Below are 21,724 nucleotides of genomic sequence, written 5' to 3'. Positions count from 1 at the left end.
TTGAGAAATCAGCCGAAGTCTTATGGGAACTCCCCTGTAGGTAAATAATTTCTTTTCTCTTGCTGCTTTTAAAATTCTCTCTTTATCTTTAACATTTATCTTTAACCTTAATTCCATGTCTTGGAGTGGGCCTCTTTGCATCCATCTTGTTTGGGATTCTCTGTGGTTCCTGAACTTGCAGGTCTATTTCCTTCACCAAATTAAGGAAGTTTTCTTTCATTATTTTTTCAAATAGATTTCCAATTTCTTGTTGTTTCTCTTCTCCTTCTGGCACCCCCATGATGCAAATGTTGGAATGCTTGAAGTTGTTCCAGAGGCTCCTTACAATATCCTCAGTATTTTTTATTCTTTTTTCCTTCTTGTTGCTCTGGTTGGTTGTTTTGCTTCCTTATGTTCCAAATCATTGATTTGAGTCTTGGCTTCATCCACTCTACTGCTGTTTCCCTGTAAGTTGTTCTTTATTTTAATTAGCATATCCTTTGTTTCTGACTGGATCTTTTTTATGCTGTTGAGGTTGTCACTAAGTTCCTTGAGCATCCTTATAACCAGTGTTTTGAACTCTGCACCTGATAGACCGCTTATCTCCATTTTGTTTAATTCTTTTTCTGGAGTTTTGATGTGTTCTTTCATTTGGGCCATGTTTCTTTGGCTTCTCATTTTGGCAGCCTCCTTGTATTTGTTTCTATGTATTAGGTAGAGTTGCTTTGACTCCCTGTCTTGGTAGCGTGGCCTAATATAGTAGTTGCCCTGTAGGGTCCAATGGCACAGCCTCCCCTATCACCCAAGCTGAGTACATGAGGTGCGCCCTTCATGTGGGTTGAGTACACCCTCTTCTTGTAGTTGAGACTTCACTTCTGTTGGCAGGTCAATGGGAGGGATTTACCCAGGCCAGTCAGCAGCAAGGACTAACTGTGACCACTGACCACCAACCTCTGCCCTCTGTGGAGGATCAGCTGTGCAGCGTTAGGGTGTTGGTACTCTGATATGGCCTGTAGCTGTTCACTGGGTGTGAAGGCTCTGGGGTTTCCTGGGTGGTGCAAGCCAAGGTCAGTCCCCACCTGTGTTCTGCCCAGGGCCACTCTGCCTGAGCTATAAAGCAATCTGAGATGGCTGCTACTTGTGCTGGGCTTGGAGATTCCCAGGTGAAGCCAAGCTGTGAATCTAAGCTGGCAGCTAGTGCTGAGCCTGGGGCCGCTTAGCAAGATGTACGGGGACTGAGGGCTCACTGAAGTTGGCTGTTGAGAGGATTTAGGAAGTTGTGAAGCATAAGCCAAGACCAGCCATTCATATGGAAAAATCACTGTTAACAGCTTGGGTAGATTCATAAGCTGGGTGGGACGAGTCTCAGGAGATCTCCCGGGTGGGGCAAACTGTGTTAGCCAGGTTTACAGACTCTCAGATGTAGTACCAGCCTGCTGGTTCTGTGACTCTGTGGGGGAAGAGTTCAGAAAAGGGACAATGATCTCTGTCTGCCTTTCTGTCTGGGAGGAGTCTGTCTTACTTACCTTGATGCCAGACACTTCAGTTCCTCTTGTATGACACTGGTGCCTTTCAAGCTGCTATCTGGTGCTAGAGCTCAGAGAAAGTGAGTCTGATTAAGTCCCTGTGGATTCTTTAATAGGAACTGGTTAGGATTCCAGCAATTTCTTCCACCAACTTAATCCCCACTGGTTTTTCCATCCAGAAGTTATGGGGACTTATCTTCCTGGCACTGGAACCCTGGGCTGGGGGGCCTGGTGTGGAGACTCCTTGCTCTTGAGAAATCTGTCTTGAATTTTTATCTACCACACGTGATGTGGGATTGGCCTGTTCCGCATCTCTGCCTCTTCTACCTGTCTGGCTGGATGTGGTTTCTTTAGTTCTATAGTTGTCAGGCTTCCATTCAACTCAATTTCTGATAGTTCTGAGTGATGATTGTACTATAGTTTAGTTGTAATTTTGATGTGGTTGTGCATGGAGGAGAGCTGTGTTTACCTATGAGACCATCTTGACCAGAAGTCTCATATTTATGTATTTTAATTAAATTTATTGGGTGACATTGGTTCATAGGGTCATACATGTTTCAGGTGTACATTTCTATGATATATGGTCTGTATATTGCTTTGTGTGCCTAACACCCAAAGTAAAATCCTCTTCTATCACCATATGTTTGGTTGGCCCCTTTACCTTTTACTAACTCTCCACCCCCTTCCCTCTGGTAACCACCATGCTCTTGTCTGTGTCTATGAGTTTCAGTTTTATATCCTACATATAAGTGAAACCACATGGTTCTAGCTTTTTCTGACTGATTTTGCTTAGCATGATATTCTCAAGATCCATCCATGTTGTTGCAAATGGCAATATTTTACCTGTTCTTATGGCTGAGTAGTATTCCGTATATATGTACCACATTTTTTCTTTAAATTTTAGTGTCTAAACCCAATGGGGTGGAATCTAATTTGGACTTGCCTCATACTGAATTTCTGAAGCCAGAATATGTGACTTTATTATCTTGACAAAATGCTCATCTGTACACTTTATAATCCATGAAGAAATGTTGTCTAACACATGATGAAACACTTTGTCAAAAATAATTAAGCCACATTTTATGAGAAATGGCAATTCATATCTTCCTCTTTAGTCCAGGGAAACCCTTGTGATGTTTTGATAGACAGAAAAGAAAGTTCTTTGCCAGCCTCCCTCCTCAGGTTTCTGAGGTATAAACCTGCACATCTCAGGGAATTCAATGCTGGCATCCTTTCTGCCAATGTGCTTAGACTGTTAGGGAAGCACCAGGACAGAATAGCCATTTGTTCTACCTATGTGGCTGCTTTCCTTCCTTTTGACCTAGTCAGGACCACCTTTCCATTCAGGGCTTGGGTGTCCTGTGTGAGTTTGAGAAAAGGGCTCCTCACTCCAACTACACCTTCTCTTGCTTGCTCTGGGGGACTGCCGGGTGGAACAAAAGCTATCCAGGAATAAATATTCCTTAGAACTCATTATTCTTAACTTTGATAATAATAATTATGCCAGTGATTTGATATTTATTTTTTTAATCCTCACCCAAGGATATGATTATTGACTTGAGAGAGAGAGTAAGGGAGAGAGAAGAAATAGAGAGAGAGAGAGAGAGAGAGAGAGAGATGCATTGATGTGAGAGAGAAACATCAATCACTTGCCTCCCATAGGTGCCCCAACTGGGGATCAAACCCACAACCCAGGTATGTGCTTGACAGGGGTTCTAACCTGTAATCTTTTGGTGTGTGGGGCGATGCTCCAACCAACTGAGCCTCCTGGCCAAGGCCAGTGATTTGTATTTAAATTGATCATATATATTTAAAACATTTTAAGTCCTGTAGGGGAGCCATCTCTATCCTCCCTTGAGCCCATTTACCCCACCATGAATCTATAGATAAAATTATTTTATCAAATAATCACCCCCACTTATAATATTTATAAATCCAGGTTTTCATATACTGAAAGATTGGCATATCTATTTAGCGAGAGAAAAAATGCCCACATTTACGTGCATGTGTGTGCATGTGTGGAGTGGGGGGACATCTATCCCTCCTTTTCTGCATTCCTTCCTCCCTCCTGATCAGCCCGAAATGCAAGGCAGCGGCCCTGATCTTATGTCTACCTGTTTCTAGCTTATTAATGGCCACTTTAATTTGGTCCCTGATTTGGTAAGAGTGCCAATTTGATCCTCTGTGACTCTTCTAACTTTAAATTATATAATTGGTGTCAGAGATTTGTGAGTGAGGTCAAAAGGAACATGATGGTCTGAACATAACTTGATGAACAATGGTGTGAGTGAGCTTTTACTGATCTTTAATTATCTCTGGTCTTGCTTTATAATTTATGCTGCTCTTAGCAATATATAATGCAAAGGTGAAATAAATGGCAGACAGGATATTTGGTGTTGTTTGGTCCTGGTGGTGTTATGAATTCCAGTCACATCTTTTCCTGCCCATATCACCTATGGTATTTGAAAACAAATTTGGCAGATCTCTCCTTCTTCACCTTGTTTGTTCTTTGGATATGCATGGTGCAATTTTAGGGCAGGATGAATTAATTTATTTCCAAGCCCTTAATGGATTTTTTTAAACAAAATAGGAGAGAGATAGCTGATTCTATTTAAAGCTTGCCTGTAACTTAGTTTTTTGTAAGGGAGGAAAAAAAAACAATGCTTGTGTATTGGGTTACTTTCAAGTTTTGAGACATGGGACATGGGAATTCCCTGTCCTTACTCAGACAAATTGGGAAATGCCAAGACTGTCTAAAAGTGTCTCTTGGGAGCACTGGAGCCTAGCAGGAGAATCAATCAGTCTTTGCGGGGACCTCCTGGGATGCTGGGGAACTGCATGTGTAACCGCTGAATAAAGCTCCATCGAGACTACCTCTGTCCTGGAATAGTGGCTCCTTTCTCAGTGAAAGCTAGAGTTTCTTGGTGTATTATTTTGCTAAGGCTGCTGTAACAAAGTACCACAGATGAAGTGGCTTAAACAACAGAAATTTATTGTCTCACAGACCTGGGGGCTGGGAGTTGAAAATCAAGGTGTGACTTTATCTTCACTCTATGCTTGTTTCTGTATCCAAGTTTTCCTTTCTTATGAGGACACCAAGTCATATTGGATTAGGGCCCACTGTAATGACCTAATTTTAATTCATCACCTCTACAAAGACCCTATCTCCAAATACGATCATATTCTGAGGTACTTGAGAGTTAGAATTTCAACATATGAATTTTGAGGGGTGGAGGGGAAGGGACATTATTCAGCCCAAACACTTGGCTTGATTTAAAAAAAAATAGGAGACTGCCAAGGTGAAGGCCAGAAGGGAAACGAGGAGAGATGGTACAGCACAGAAATACATGAGCCATAGGAACTAAACCTCCCAGGTACTGTTTCTCTGGGAAGGGAGAGTCATGTTGGCATCTGTGTAGGAAGAGTAGCCATTCAATGAAAAATAATAACTTTTCTGAATTTTTGGAATGATATGTGACAGATGAACTCATACCAGATGGTAACTGAGGATATTTTTGCCTTGGAAGGAGAATAATGTATGAATAAAAGTATAGGTGTGGAATTAGCCAGAGAAGGTGATCTTGAGCAAGTCTAACTTCTTTTTACACTCACCTTTTGATTTTCCATTTTTAAGAGGTAAATTTAATAATGCTTGCTTCATAGGGTTCTTATGAGAAATCAGTATGCCATATAGAAGCCTCAGCGTGTATGTGGCAAATTGCTTTCAATAAATGTTGGCTGCCTCTGTGTTGTTATCCTGCCTGAACGCAGATTTAGGAGGTGGAGGACTCTCAGTGTTTTGAGGACTGTGGTGAATTAAACGAAAGCATCAGCCTTAAGCAAGACCAACACCCTTGATCCCATATTTTTTAGTGGTCCATGGTTAAAATAAGTGGTGCTGGCTCCTCAAAATTTCTTTTTGTTCTTTTTTTCAAAACCTTTGACCTGTGTTACTAAGGCTGTGCTTGGCCTCTCACAGTTGCCATAGAAACTGTCTGAATTTAGTCTTTGAATCTGAGGGAAATCCTGAAATACAGCAAAAGTTCCAAGGAAGTGATTGGATCAATCATTTCAAGTAGTTGAGATAAAATGCCACTGAATTATCTGAAAAGCTCCTCCAGTCCTTTTTCAAATAGTGTTCATGAGGAAATCTATCAAGTATGTATGGTTTGGTGGTTTTAGGCCATTTCACTTATAGACTATAGTTTCCTGCCAGCATCCTTAATCAATTTCATATCCATGATCCAGGATGTGAAATTGACTAGTGGAATTATGTCCATGCAAGAGGAAATATAGGCAATACTTGTTTGAGAGGCCAAATTCCTCTGGCATAATCCAGCATTAATGTCGTTAGCGGTGGGGATGTGGCTGTGAAGGCTGCTTTTGAGTGTTCTTGTTATTGGGACCACAGAAAGCTGGGGACTAAGCAAGGAGATGCCTGTAGACAATGTTTAAGGCTGTAACTAAGCAAACTTGGGTGATAGAATGGATTTTATTTGACAAATACTGTTAGAAATATTAATTCAGTGAATCCCATAGCACTCAAAAGTAGATACTATTATTACTTTTTAATCCTCACCTGAGGACATGTTCATTGATTTTAGAGCAAGGGGAAGAGAGGGATAGAAAGAGACAGAGAAACACTGACGTGAGAGAAGAACATCAGTCGGTTGTCTTTCATACATGCCCAGACCAGGGACCCAAACTGCAACCCAGGCATGGGCCCTGACTGGGAATCGAACCTACGATGCTTGGGCTTATGGGACAACACTCCAACCAACTGAGCCACACCAAGCAGAGCTAGATACTATTATTATCTCTGCTTTACAGATGAATAGACATGAGTCAGTGGAAGAACCAGGATCCAAAACAGTCAGTCTAAAGCCAGGTGTTCGAGTTCCTAACAATCAAATGATTGTGTGAGAGGTTTGTTTGCAAATAAATCATGGCACCCTAGGCACCAGACTGGAGAGCAATGACTTCTATTTTTCACTGGAAATCCTTCTGTGAGGGATAAGACTGAACGTAAATGACACAATAAAGGATAAGGGCATTGCTAATTTCACTTTTTATATCCCATCAAAACACTCCAACCAGTAGCCTGTCTAAACATCTGAGTAAAATAAGCAATTTATTTTATTCTTATTTGCTTTTCTATCATTCTGTTTATATGTATTTTGAAGGTTAAAAGTGCTAGAAAGAAAATCAAGGTGAAATGATATATATTAACCAGTTTTTAACCTACTTAGCAAGCAGATATTTGTTAGTGTATTTAAAAATAAAACAGCCCCTTTTGCCAACAATTAAAAAGTCATTACTTTGCACCAAAATAAGTCTTTAAACCTCAAAGTGGTTTTCTTTAATACTTTGTTTATTCTAAAATCTATTCTCTTAAGCATTAGACAAATTAATAGAATATCAATGTTAGATATTCACAAATGTTTTAGAATTTAACAAACATCTGGTGAGAGCTAAATATATGCAAAGCATACTGTGAATAGCCATAAGAGGTTAAGAAATAACAATTTTAAAAACCAGGCCTTTGCTTTGAGGGATTTTATTTTCTAGTAGAGACACTAACGCTGACATGTAAATAAACAATGAAAAACAAGATGCAGGCAAGAGGGGCTTTGAGAAGAAGATACTTCTGGCTGGAAGACAGGGATGAGTTCACAAAGGAAGATTTCAGTCCCAGCTCTGTGGAGGCAGACTCTGCCCTCCTTATTTTGGTTCCTGAGTTTTTAGCAAGGGATCTAGAACATTATAGAAGCTTTTTTATAACAATTCAGTGCTTTTAAAATAAATGAATACTTTGGACCCCAATGCTAAGATATGAGAAGTAGAAGATGAGGTGAAGACAGGTACTCTCAGTGCAACTTCATGAAGCAAGTATCAACTGTCCATTGACTCCTGGTGGGGGCCTTGTGCCAGGTGGGGAGAACAGCATGGAGGCATGGAAGCTCAGGGTGCAAAGTCCACCTGAGTGTGCGGCCTCCTGGGTGTGGGGAGGGTGTGGGAGATAAGGCTGAAAGAGTCAGTTGGGGCCAGCATTGGAAAAAATCTTACACTGAGGAGTTTGAAGAGAAAGATTTCCAAATATGCTGTTATTGTCTGTATTTTTACTTTCTTAAGCAAATGTTGGTGATTGGCGATCATGTTTCTTTTGCTAATATAAAAAAAAAAAGCTAGTTAGACTTAAGAATAACAGCTTATTCTTTCACATATGTTTTATATTGCAATATGCTAGAACCAAGGGCTGTTATTTGTTCTATGTTTTTCCAAACCAGATAAGCAGTCTAAAGCAGTAGAAATGTGTCTCTCTTGTGTTTAACATAATGAGCTAGTTCTACAGTGATGTTTGGACACATCAGCCGAAGTAATTCTGAGGCAAAAGGTAATTTTTAAACATTCAAAGAATTTGTCCAGAAGGATTTTAACTAGGCTCTTCCTTAAAATAGCTGTAGAATTGTGGGGCAATTAATTTATATAGCATGTATAAACAATAGCTACATTTTATGTCTCTCTACCTCTCTGTGCCTATATCTACTTCTCTGCAGCTATCCCACTACATAGGGGGTAGCAGAAGCAGTCAAAAGTGCTTTTGAACTTTGGAATCTGATGGATCTGATTGGAAGCATGCAGTATCACTTGCTAGCTATGCGTCATTAGGTGAATTGCTTAACTTTGAACCTCAATTTCCTCAGATATAAAATAAGAATAATAATTCCTAACTCATGTTGCCTATGAGAAACCAATGAGCCTACATTTATTATTGAGTAATTGCTATGCACTTTCCATTGGAGGAAACACAGGCACAGAGATACTAAATAGTACACCATGGCCACACAGCTAATAAAAGGCAGAGCTCTCTGACTTAGAGTCCCTCTTCAGCACGACTGTTATTATGTTTGTAACGGAACTTCCATAAATCTACCACACAGATGATGCTCAATAAATGCTCATTTCTCTCTTTAACTCCCAGAGCATTTGGAAGGCTAAAAATGGGATAGTACTTTTACCTTTTAAAAGTTTAAATATAAGCTATCCAAATATAAGGCATTTAAAAATTTCAGGGTCTAATTTTTAGAGTGGTTAGAATTTTAATAACTGTTTTTCTATACTGAGTATATTAGTAATATGTTCAATGTAGAAAAACTTAAAAAAATAAAGACCCAAGATCATCCATAATCCCTAAAGATAATATGGTGATTAAAATGTTAGTAAAATGTTTTTTTAAAAATTGAGATAAATTGGTATGTAACATTATATTAGTTTCAGGTATACAACATAATAATTCAATATTTGTATATATTATGTAGTGATTGCCACAATAAGTCTAGTTAGCATCTGTCACCATACAATTACCCCCTTCACTCATTTTGTCTACCTCCATGCTCCGTTCTCATCTGAAAACCACCAATCTGGTCTCTGTATCTGTAAGTTTTTTTTGGTTTTATTTTAGTTGTTTCTTGTTTTTTTGTTTCCACATGTAAAATCATATAATATTTGTCTTTCTCTGACTTATTTCATTTAGCATAATACACTCAAGACCCATTCATATTTCCCCAAATAGCAAAATTTCCTTTTTTATGGCTGCGTAGTAGTCCATTCTGTGTGTGTGTGTGTGTGTGTGTGTGTGTGTGTGTGTGTGTGTGTGTGTGTATTACCATTTCTTTATCTAATCAGCCACCAATGGACACTTAGGTTGTGTTCATATCTTGGCTACTTTGAATAATACTTCGATAAACATAGGGGTGTATATATGTTTTCAAATTAGTTTTTTTAAAAGTAAATACCCAGAAGTGGAAAAGCTGGATGATATGATGGTTCTATCTTTAATTTTTTGAGGAACATCCATACTGTTTTCCATAATAGCTGCACCAATTTACATTCCCACCAACATTACTTGTGTTCCCTTTCTCCACATCTTCACCAACACTTGTTATTTTGAGTGTTTTTTGTTTTTTTATTATAGCCAACCTAGCAGGTGTTGGGTGACTAGCTCATTGTAGTTTTGATTTGTATTTTCCCTAACAATTAGTGATGTTGAGTATCTTTTCATGTGTCTGTTGCCATCTGTATGTCTTCTTTGGAAAAATGTCTCTTCAGGTCCTCTGCCTATTGTTAATTTGATTGTTTGTTTTGTTTGTTTGTTTTTCTTATTGAGTTGTTTGAGTTCTTTGTATATTTTGAATATTAACCCCTTATCAGACATAATATTTCAAATATTTTTTCCCATTCTGTAGGTTTCTTTTTCATTTTGATGAAGCAGAAGTTAATTTGATGCAGTCCCCCTAGTTTATTTTTGCTTTTGTTGCCCTTACTTTTAGAGTCAGATACATATATTCAACACCAAAATTGATGTCAAGGAGCTTAATGCATATGTTTTCTTCTAGTTTTATCATTTCAGATCTTACATTCAAGTCTTTAATAAATTTTGAGTTAATTTTTGTGCATGGTGTCAGATAATGGTCTAGTTTCATTCTTTTGGATAGTGTTCCCAACAGCATTTATTGAAAAGACTGTCCCTTCCCCTTTGTATATTCTTGGCTCCTTTGTCATAAATTAATTGACCATATATTTGTAGGTTTATTTCTGGACTTTCCATTCAGTTCCATTCATCTGTGGGTCTGTGTTCATGTCAATACCACATTTTTTGGATTACTATAGCTTTGTAGTATAGTTTGAAATCCAGGAGTGTGATACCACCAGCTACATTCTTCTTTCTCAAGAATGCTTTGGTTAGTCAGGTCTTTTGTAGTTCCATATAAATTTTAGAATTATTTGTTCTAGCCCTGTGAATAACGCCTTTGGAATTTTAATAGAGATTGCAGTGACTTTTTAGATTGCTTTGGGTTGCATAGACACGTAACAATTTTAATTCTTCCAGACCAGGCCTACAGAATATCTTTCTATTCATTCATTTTCTTTAACTTCTTTTATCAATGTCTTATACTTTTCAGTGTACAGGTCTTTCACCACCTTGGTTAAATTTATTCATAGGTATTTTATTTTTTGATGCCATTATAAATGGGATTGATTTTTAAATTTATTTTTGAAAGTTTGTTGTTAGTGTATAGAAACAGAGCAGATTTCTGTATATCAATTTTGTATCTTGCAACTTTACTGAATTTATTTGTTAGTTCTAACAGGGTTTTTTTTTTTTTTTAATGGAGTCATGGATTTTCTACACATAGTATTATGTCATTTGCAAATAGCAATGGTTTTACTGCTTCTTTTCCAATTAGAATGCCTTTTATTTTTTCTTCTTGCTTAATTTCTGTGGCTAGGACTTCTAATACTATGTTGAATAAACATGGGGAGAGTGGGCAACCTTTTTGTATTCCTGATCTTAGAGGAAAAGTTTGAAGCTTTTCACCATTGAGTATGATGTTAGTTGTTGGTTTGTCATATATGGCCTTGTTATATATGTTGAGGCATGTTCCCTTTATAACAACATTGTTGAGAGTTTTATTATAAACTCTTATAATTGTCAAATGCTTTTTCTGCATCTATTGAGATAATCATTTGATTTTTATCTTTCATTTTATTAACATAGTGTGTCATGTTGAGTAATTTGAAATGCTGAACCATTCTTGAATCCCTGCAATATAATCCTACTCAATCATGGTGTATAATCCTTTTAATATATTGATGAATTTGGTTTGCTAATTTTTTTGAAGATTTTTGCATCTATGTTCATTTTTTGGTGATGTTTTCTCCTGGATTTCATATCAAAGCATTGCTGGCCTCATAAAATGGGTTTGTAAGCATTACTTCCTCTTCAGTGTTTTGGAAGAGCTTGGAAAAGATAAATATTAAATTTTCTGTGAATATTTGGTAGAATTCACCAGCAAAGACTTCTGGTCCTGGACTTTTTTATGTTGAGAGATTTTTGATTACTGATTCAGCATCCTTATTAGTAATTTGTCTATTTAGATTTTCTACTTCTTCCTGATTCAGTCTTGGAAAATGGTATATTCTTTGGGATTTATCCATTTTTCCTATGTTGTTCAATTTATTGGCATATAATTTTTCATAGTTTATCTTATGATCTTTATAGGTCAGTATCCTCAACAAAAAAAACTCTTTCATTTCTGGTTTTATTTAGGTATTGAGCCCTCTTTTTCTTCTTGGTGAGTCTAGCTAAAAGTTTTGTCAGTTTCATTTATCTTTTTCAAGAATGAGCTGGTAGTTGCGTTGATCTTTTCTATTGTTTTTAGTTTCTATTTTATTTATTCTCTGATCTTTATCATTTCCTCCCTTCTACCAACTTTGATCCTCATTGCTTCTTCTTTGTCTAATTCCTTTAGGTGTAAAGTCAGACCGTTTATTTGAGATTTTTTTTCTTGTTTTTTAAGGCAGGCCTGTATCACTATAAACTTCCCCTCTTTGAACTGCTTTTGCTGTGTCCCATAAATTTTGGACTGTTTATTTCTACTGTCATTTGTTTCAAGGTATATTTTGATTTCTCCTTTGATTTCTTTATTGACCCTTTGGTTGTTCAGCAGCATATTGTTTAACCTCCACACATATGTGGGTTTTGTTTTTTTTCAGTTTTTTTTCTGTAATTGATTTCTAGCATTATACCATTGTGGTCAGAAGAAATGTTTGTTATTATTTCAATCCCATTAAATTTATTGAAATTTGTTTTGTGACCTAAAATGTGTTATTTTGGAGGCTGTTCTATGTGCAGTTGAGGAGAGTGTGTATTCTGCTGCTTTTAGATGGAATGTTTTGCATATGTCTATTAAGTTCGTATGGTTTAATGTGTCATTTTAGGTTACTGTTTCCTTATTGATTTTCAGTCTGAATGATTTATCCATTGATGTAAGTCTCCTGCTATTGTTGCATTAATGTCAATTTCTCCCTTCAATCTGTTAATATTTGCTTTACATATTCAGGTACTTTTATGTTGGGTGCATAAATATTTATAAATGTTATATCTTCTTATTAAATTGACTCATTCATCACTATGTAATGTCCTTCTTTGTCTTCTATTACAGTCTTTGTTTTGAAGTTTATTTTTTCTGAGGTAACTATAGCTACCCCAGTTTTCTTTTCATTTCCATTTGTGTGAAATATCTTTTTTCCATCCCTTCACTTGCAGTCTGTGTGTGTTCTTAGGTCTGAAGTGATTCTCCTTTAGGCAGCATATGGATGAGTCTTGTTATTTTTATTCATTTATCCACTCCACATCTTTTGATTGGAGAATTTAGTTCACTTACATTTACTTACTGTTATGTGCTATTGCCATTTTGTTGCTTTTCTGTTTTTTTTTGTAGTTCCTTTTTTCTTCTCTTGTTCTCGTCCCTGTGGTTTGATGAATTTCTGTAGTGCTATGTTAATATTTCTTTTTCATTATCTTTTGTATCTCTACTTAGGTTTTTGCTTTGTGGTTACCATGAAGTTCACATATCGTAGTATATATAACAGTCTATTTTAAGTTGATAGCAACTTAGGTTTGAATGCATTTTGCAAACCCTGCATTTACCAGCCTTCCATGTTTTGTTTTTAATGTCATATTTTATATCTTTTATTTTGTGTGTATATCTTAACTAATTGTTGTAGTTATAGTTAATTTTATACTTTTGTCTTTAACTTTCATACTAGCTTTATAAGGGCTTAATCTACTACTAAGTAAATTTAATGTATATTTGCTTTTACTTATGAGATTTTAACTTTCATATGTCTTCTTTTTACTTGATAGTGCCTTTTATTTTCAGTTTAGAGCAGTCCCTTTAACGTCTCTTGGAAGGCCAGTTTAGAGGTAATGAACTGCTTTAGCTTTTGCTTGTCTGGAAAACTTTATCCTTCTATATGAATGATAACCTTGCCAGGTAGAGTATTCTGGTTTGGAAGTTTTTCCCTTTAAGCACTTTGAACATATCATGCCACTCCCTTCTGACCTACAAAATTTCTGCTAAAAAAATCAGCTCATAGTCCTATGGGGGTTCCCTTGTTCACAATAACTTGTTTTTCTCTTGCTGCTTTTAAGATTCTCTCTTTATCTTTAACTTTTGACATTCTAATTACAGTATGTCTTGGTGTGGGTCTTTGGGTTCATCTTCGAATCTCTCTGTGCTTTCTGGACCTGGATGTCTCTTTTGTTTCCCAAGTTAAGGAAGTTTTCTCCATTATTTCTTCAAATTTTTTCTGCGCCTCGCTCTCTCTCTTCTCCTTCTGGCACCTCTATAATGTTATTCCACTTGATGTTGTCCCGTAGGTCCGTTAAGCTATCTCCATTTAAAAATTTTTTTTCTTCTTCTCAGTCTGGATGGGTTACTGCTTTGTCTTCCGCACTGCTAATCTGTTCGTCTACTTCATCTAGTATCTGTTGAACCTCTCTAGTGTATCTTTCAGTTCAGTTATTGTATTCTTCATCTCTGTGACTTCTGTTTTGTATTTTATTATATTACTATCTCTTTGCTGAAATTATCATCCTATGTTTTCCCGAGTTCAGTGAGCATCTTTATGACCATTACTTTGAACTCTAATAGATAAATTACTTACATTTCATTAAGGTTTTTTGTCATTTTTTTCATTTAGAACATATTCTCTGTTTCCTAATTTTGCCTGACTCTCTTGTTTGTTTCTAAGTATCAGCAGGAAGAGCTTTTTCTCCCAGTCTTGAAAGAGTAGCCCTGCATAGGAGATGAAACTTATTGTTTAACCTTACTCATTCTCTTGGTTGTCTCTTCAACCTTCATGATTGTGTAAGAAGCCCCAGTTATTCTTAATAGGTATTAGTTTTGGAGGGTGTGCCAAGATCTGTGAGTGTTCCTGAGGGAGGGATCTCAGTCAAGACTTAGTTTCAGGCTGAATGGAAGCTAAACCTACAGGCAACAGCTTTTAAGGCATGCAAGTTTACCCAATACTATGGAATCACAATTTTGAACCCTGCTGGCTTCCAGACCAGGTGATATAGAGGTTTCCCCTTGGTGTCAGTTATAAAAATTAGGACTCCAGACAAATCTCTTTCTGGGAGGTACTGGTGAACTGTAGAGAAGCAAGAGAGAGAGCAAAGATGGTGTCCTTCAGCTCACATTTCCTGAGAGCACTTTCGTGACCACTAGATGTGTGGTATACATGAAGCCTGCCCCTTAGGCTGAAGCTCCAGGACAAGCAAATAGGTCTTTTTTACTGGGATACTGAGAATGTGTTTTAGTCTGCTGTTTTTGTAGTGCCCTGGGGGTGGTAACCTGCCAATAACAGTTTTTCTGATTGTTTCAGACATATGGGGCTCAGAAATACAATCCTGTCTGGTCACAAGAGCCAGGCACTCCAGGGGCATCACCTGTGTGGATTGTATACACCTGCTGGCCTCGGCAGGGCCATGGGAATGCTTGGTGTGACGCAAAGGCAGGGCGTGCCCACTGGTGCTAGCAGGTTAGAGGGAGCATGTAAAAATTGTGCTCACTAGGGCCAGGGGTAGCAAGGTAGAGTGAGCATGCAAAAGTGATCCTCACCAGCACCCCTGTTCCTGGAGAGGGTTCCAACATGCTCCTGCCTTTCTGGTAAATACTTTAAGATTAGTAAATGAATTTCCTCCACACATGGTCTAGGTGCTTTTAACTGACTGCTTTTGCACTGGGTCCCTGGGTGAGTGAATCTACTTCAAGCCCTTTAAAAGTGAAATTGCCACTGCCTGCAGCCTTATGATTGGACATAAACCCCATTGGTTTTCAAAGCCAGATGGTTTAGGGGCTGTGTCTCTGGCACAGGTCCCAAGGGTTGGGATGCATCATGTGGGGCACAAGTTCCTCACTCCCCAGAGAGAAGCTGTATATTTCTTCATGGGTTGCCATGCCAGGGATGGGGTTATTGGCAAGACCACATCTCTCCTACTCAACTCAATGTGGCCCTTTTATCCTTTGCTGTGGGGGAGATTTTCAGCCAGTCTTCAGGTCCTTCCCAGAGAGAATCAATTCACGTGTAGTTATAGACTTTTGTTCATGAGACGAGGTGAGTTCAGTGCTGTCTTCCTGTGCTGTCATCCTGAATTGCCTCTGATTTTTTGAAAAAATTTTTAAAATTTATTTATTTCTTTAGTACTATGTAATAGGCAACAACCCTGCTTTATAGGCAATGTGAAAAATTTGTCTCAGGTCTTAAAATCTATAGTCACCACAAATCTCTGGATGAAAAGTATAATTTCTGTGAAATGTGAAGTGACAGGAGCAAAAGGAAAATAATATTGAACAGCAGAAAATAAGGACTGAATTTTGGATTCTTATTTCGTTGGCGTTGGAGTAATAAGAAGTACATGTTTTTCTTAAGTATATTGGATAGTTAACAATAATGTTTAGAAGACCAAAGAGATCTTTAAATAAAGAGTTGTGAGCATTCTCGTGTTCCTTCTGCTTGAGGAACCTCATATACTTGTAGCTTTGAATCAGAACCACTAACATTTTAGTATCTAGTTATATTGGCATTTGCTAAAGCATAGCTTTCCCAACCATATGATGGCTGAAAATTAAATTATTGCCTATCATTAAGACCCTTAAGTGAACATTATAATAAAGTGTAGCAGTTAAATAAATGGAAGAAGCATGAGCTTTATTGGGGATGTTGACTTGTATGTTGCTATGAATGAAGCATTGTGAAGCTTCTGGAAAACTGGATAGTTCCATATAAAGGCAAGCCTGGTCGTTAGGGATCCCATTCTATTATGTTTGTAACTGGATATCATCCAGTGATTTTTTTTTCTGGTTGGAAAGATGTGCTTTTAACAGACTGGTAACTAATCACTTTTATCTCTGGTTCATTCACAGGAGATTGAATAAAAGAAAACAATGATGGCACAAGCCCAACTGCGCTACTTGTGTCTCCTCACACTTTATTTGGTAAGAGAAGAGGATGTTCTTTATTTATTTTCAAAAATATTTTCTCCCATCCTTCTACTGCATGCCAAGAACACAATGGTGTTACCACTTTAAAAAAAAGTTTATCAAAATTAAATCATATACAAAAGATGCATAGTTTGCCCCAATGTGACGTTTTGATGAAATGTGTCTATACTCTCTCCTCAGCTCTTAAAAGCCAATAATGCTTGGTCAAGGTTTAAAACAAATCTATCTACTCAGGTCTAGACCTCCATGTATAGCTCATGGAATCTGGAAGTAAAGGCATACAGATACATATATTAGTCTAAGTCCTTTAATTGTGACTTTTTGTTGTTCTCTTTACTACAGCCATGAAAAATTATCACTGAAACACACACAAAAGCATTTTCTTGATTTTCAACCTTGCTCTGCTCTGTATTTTTTCCATATATATTTTTTGGAGATTTATAGTTAAATTTGTCTTTAGCTACCTGTTGAATTAACCCTCATGACTGACAGTCTTCTATAGGTTGAAGCTGGATGAAACCTGGAGAAATATAACCTTTGACTTTGGGTGGATAGAGAAGTGCCATCCTGATTTTACTCATGAGACTCATGCATGTCATATATTTGCCAATTTGTGGTATTATGAAGCAAGATTATGGGGAAAGCTTTGCTTTCTCTTTAGAAGAGTGCTTTTAGATGCCCATAACTCAAAGCATGTATTCCTTTCTTCTGTGACACAAAAATAACTTGTCAAATTTCAAGTCCCAGAGAGTTTCCTAGAACCCACAAAGCTCAAAATATTTACAGAGTGAAATAGAACTAAACTTTTGAAACTATCAGAGACTTCCTCCCAGGGTTGGAGGTGGAGGAGCAGATAAAATGCTGTTCAAATTTTATGAGCAGTCTGCATCCTCAAAGGCCAGGGGCTCAAAGCTTGTTTCTAGGACTCCCTAAAGACTGTGTCAAACACCCCCACTTGACTTCTGTCCTCTTCCTACCCTCTTAAATGTCCTTTGCTCTCTATAGTATCATAGGGTTGTGGTGAAGTTATATCTAGCTTCAAACTTGGCACTGTGACTTGCCAGTGATAGGAACTTGGGTGAGTTACTTAAGTATTGAACCTCAGTTTTCTGCCCTGTGAAATGAGTCTGATAAGAAAACTTATAGAATGTTTTGGCAATTAAATGAGATAATGCATTTATAAAGTCCTCATATCAGTGACTGACATGGTCTAAGTACTTAATAAATATTAACTATTATCATTACTATAGAGTTTTGTTTTTTAAGTATATTTTATTGATTATGCTATTATAGTTTTCCCAATTTTTCCCCTTTGTCCCTTCTTCCCAGGACTCCCCTTCCCTCCAGCAATTCTCCCCTTAGTTCAAGTCCATGGGTTATACACATGAGTTCTTTGGCTTCTCCATTTCCTATCCTATTCTTAACCTCCCCCTGTCTACTTTGTACCTATCAGTTATGCTCCTTAATCCCTGTACCTTTTCCCCCATTCCCTCTCCCCACTGATAACCTTCCAAATGATCTCCATTTATGTGATTCTTTTCTTGTTCTGGTTGTTTGCTTAGTTTGTTTTTGTTTTTGTTTTTTAAATTCAATTGTTGATAGTTGTGAGCTTGTTGTCATTTTACTGTCCATAGTTTTGATCTTTTTAAATAAGCCCCTTTAACATTTCATATAATAAGGGCTTGGTGATGATGAACTCCTTTAGCTTTACCTTGTCTGGGAAACACTTTATCTGTCATTCCATTTTAAATGATAATTTTGCTGGATAGAGTAATCTTGGTTGTAGGTCCTTGCTTTTCATCATTTTTAATACTTCTTGCCAGTCCATCTTGCCTGCAAAGTTTCTTTTGAGGAATCAGCAGATAGTCTTATGGGAGCTCCTTTGTGGGTAACTGCTTTTTTTCTTGCTGCTTTTAAGATTCTCTCTTTATCTTTAATTTTTGGCATTTTAATTGTCATGTGTCTTGGTGCAGTGCTCTTCGGGTCCAACTTGTTTGGGACTCTCTGTGCTTCCTGGACTTGTATATCTATTTCCTTTGCCAAATTAGGGAAGTTTTTTTTCATTAGTTTTTAAAATAAGTTTTCAATTTCTCGCTCTTCCTCTTTTCCTTCTGGCATCCTTATGATTCAGATGTTGGCATGTTTAGAGATATCCTAGAGTTTTTTTATTCTCTCCTTGTTTTTCTTTTTCTTTTTCTTTTCTTTTCTTTTTAAATTCTTGTTTCTTCATTCTGTTCTCGTTGATAGTTTATTTCTTCCTTATATTCCAAATTGTTGACTTGAACCCTGGCTTCCTTCCCTTCACTGTTGATTTCCTGTGGATTTTTATTTATTTCACTTAGTGTAGCCTTCATTTTTTTCCTCATACTTTTGCCACACACAATGAATTCTCTGAGTATCCTTATTACCAGTATTTTGAACTCTGCCTCTGATAGGTTGGCTATCTCCATTTCGCTTAGTTATTTTTCTGGGGTTTTTGTTTTGTTCTTTCATTTGGGCCATATTTCTTTGTGTTTATTTTGGCAGGCTCTTTGTGTTTGTTTCTCTGTATTAGGTAGAGTTGCTTTGACTCCCTGTCTTAGTGCACCTGTTAGGTTGTATGGAGTGGAGCCTTAGTTATTCACTAGGCTGGAGCAACCCTCTTTCTCTTGTATGTAGGAGAGGGGTCAGAGAAGGGAAAATGCTGCTGTCTGGCTGCTGGAGGCTTGCTCAGCACTCGCCCCATTTCCAGTCACTTTACTCCCTTCCTGTATGCGACTGGCACCCCTCTAGCTGCTGCCCCAGTGGTCGTTCCCAGAGTGGGTGGGTTTGTGTATGTTCTAGGTCTGTGCAGGTCCATAATTTCTTTTTCTTTTTCTTTTTAACCTTTTATGTATTTAAAAATCTATCAATAAAATATATTTAACATAATTCACTTTATATGAAATTATTTTGATTTGTTGGAAAACAGCTATCTTCATATAAAGACTTAATCATTTGTTTGAATAGATGGTAACCACCCATGGAAAATATATGTTAATAGATATATTAACTTATTGTTAATATGTTAACAATCTATTTTTTAGGTTTTTTTTATTGTTGTCTGAGTACAGTTGTCTTCATTTTCCTACCACCACTTCCCCCCACCCCAGCCACTTCCACCTTTGGTTTTGTCCCTCAATCCTAGCCTCCTTTGGCTTTGTCTATGAGTCCTTCATACATGTTCCTTGATGACCCTTCCCCTTCTTTCTCCTGTTATCCCCCTCCCCCATCCCCTCTCCCCTCTGGTTACTGTCGGTTTTTTCTTTATTTCAATGTCTCTGGTGTTATTTTGCTTGCTTGCTTGCTTGTTTTGTTGATTAGGTTCCACTTACAGGTGCGATCACATAGTATTTTTCTTTTACTACCTGCCTTATTTCACTTGCATAATTCTCTCCAGATCCATCCATGCTGTGTGGGCCTTTTAAAGGGACATTCCCCGAGAGACGGGCAGTTTCTTCCACTGCCCCAACCCCACTGGTTTTTACAGCCAGAAGTTATGAGGTTTTATTTTCCCAGGGCTGGAGCCCTAGGCTGTGCAGCCTAGCCTGGGGCTGGGATTGCTTGCTCCCAAGGTACTCCTCCCATTTTTTATCCACAATATGTGAATATGGGACCACCTGTTCTGCCAGCCACTGCTGCAGCTGCCTAGCTGCCTCACTGCCACACTACATCCTCTCCACCCCGGCTCCCCATTTCTCCCCCTTCAACCTGTCTGGATAAATATGGCTTCTTTAAATCCTTGGTTGTCAGACTTCCATAAGTTCAATTTTCTAGCAGTTCTGGGTGTTTTTTTGTTTGTATTTGGTTAGTTGTGATCCTTCCTATGGTTATACAAGGCGATGGAGCATGTCTACCTATGCCTCCATCTTGACCAAAAGTCTTACAGCATTTTAAATATTGTGTCTCAAACCATATGGACACTGACCTCCATGAGGAAGAGACTGTGTTTTTGTCATCTTTGTAGTCTCAGCACATAGCACAGTGCCAGGAATAAGGTAAATTAAATATATAATTATGGCCTTGTATTAGGAAACAACAATGAAATCTAAGAGAGAGAGAAGATTCTATCACAATAATTTGACATTAGCGGGCTCATCTGCTTTTTGTCTAAGAAGGGGACATATATTTTCTTCCTGGATAAAAGTTGAACGTAAGTTTTTCTTTTCTCTAGTCTCATTCCAGTAGGATTTCTACCTATAGTGAGAAGTACTGCCTAAACCCTGCTGAGAGCAAGAGCCTTGCCCCAGAGACAGCCACAAGCACAGCTGTCTGAGGTTGAAGGAAGACACTGCTACCAGTGTGGTGGGATTTCAGGGGCGTTGAAATCCCTGCCTCCACTAACCTTTACTCCTAGACCCTTTAGTATGAGGAATGGAAGTTTATTTGAAGCTTCTTGCCTTAGTGTAAGGCTTTCTTCAGCAGAGATAGTAATTTAACATGGTTCTCTATCATATACTCTATACTGCAAACGGCTCTCTTGTTATCTTCTGAGAGCTGGTTTTTTGCAAGGAGGTTAGAAATACTGCATGAATATATTGCAAGGTCACTGAAGAGAGAGCAAGTAAGTAATCCAGGGTTTGGGAAGGACACTGAATAGGGAGGGAGGCAGAGAAGTCAGGGAAAAGCTACCTAGTTTAGAGTTTTGCCTAGGACTACGCTTCCAGAGGAAGAATAGTTTGGCATTAATACTACATAATCAATGCAGAGAACTTTTGCTGGAAAGTGCAAAGGGGGGGACTACCAGGCAGGCAGATCTGGCAGTTGCACATGTTCTTTGATGGCCTGGAAAGGAGCGTAGCTGCACTGTTCATAGATGGGACTTGGTGGTCTGACAAGGCCGGCTCTGCCTCACTCTAGCTGTATCAGTGTCTGCTGTGCGACTTCTCTGGAAACAGTTTCCTGATATTGTTGAGGACTAGAAGAAATTATGTGCATGGAGGGTCCAGTCCCATAACTGCCACACAGAAACCCTCAAAAATGTCAATTTCATTCTCATCCCTTTCATTTCACCTTTTTGTGCAAGATGGTGGATATTATTCTCTCCAACTCCTGAATAAACCCTCTGGGCTGTTCACATATTTCCACCGCACTGTTCTTAGTTCTGGCAGTATGGCCTGATGACTCATGGTGTATACATGGATTTTGAAATCTTTATAGCCCAAGTAGCTGTGTTAATGGGCAGGAAGAAATGTTGATTGCCCTGATCAAAGAACCCAACTTTGAACTTTGCACTGAGAGGTATCCTCCTTTCCTGATAGGTGAGCCAGCTTATCTGCATAGGAAAAATGCAGGCTGGTTTCTGAGGTTTGTCTGACTAATGCAGTTTTCTTCTGGATACTATCACTG

General features: G+C 38.0%; 1 protein-coding gene across 1 annotated transcript in view; it reads left to right on the top strand.

Moving 5' to 3' along the window:
• Positions 1–21,724, top strand: part of CDH17 (cadherin 17) — an 87,152-nt gene that overhangs the window by 14,784 nt on the left and 50,644 nt on the right. The window contains exon 2 of the mRNA XM_054590135.1: positions 16,280–16,351. Within this exon, the coding sequence (XP_054446110.1) occupies positions 16,301–16,351 (51 nt within the window). The 5' untranslated portion in view covers positions 16,280–16,300. The remainder of the gene's footprint in view (positions 1–16,279; positions 16,352–21,724) is intronic.

The sequence above is a fragment of the Pteronotus mesoamericanus genome, unplaced genomic scaffold (assembly GCF_021234165.1).
Source record: "Pteronotus mesoamericanus isolate MK-2021 breed Mesoamerican mustached bat unplaced genomic scaffold, CSHL_Meso_final scaffold_174, whole genome shotgun sequence".
NCBI classification, from domain to species: Eukaryota; Metazoa; Chordata; class Mammalia; order Chiroptera; family Mormoopidae; genus Pteronotus; species Pteronotus mesoamericanus.
The sequence above is the reverse complement of the archived record's forward strand: the minus strand, read 5'-3'. Positions and strand labels throughout refer to the sequence as shown.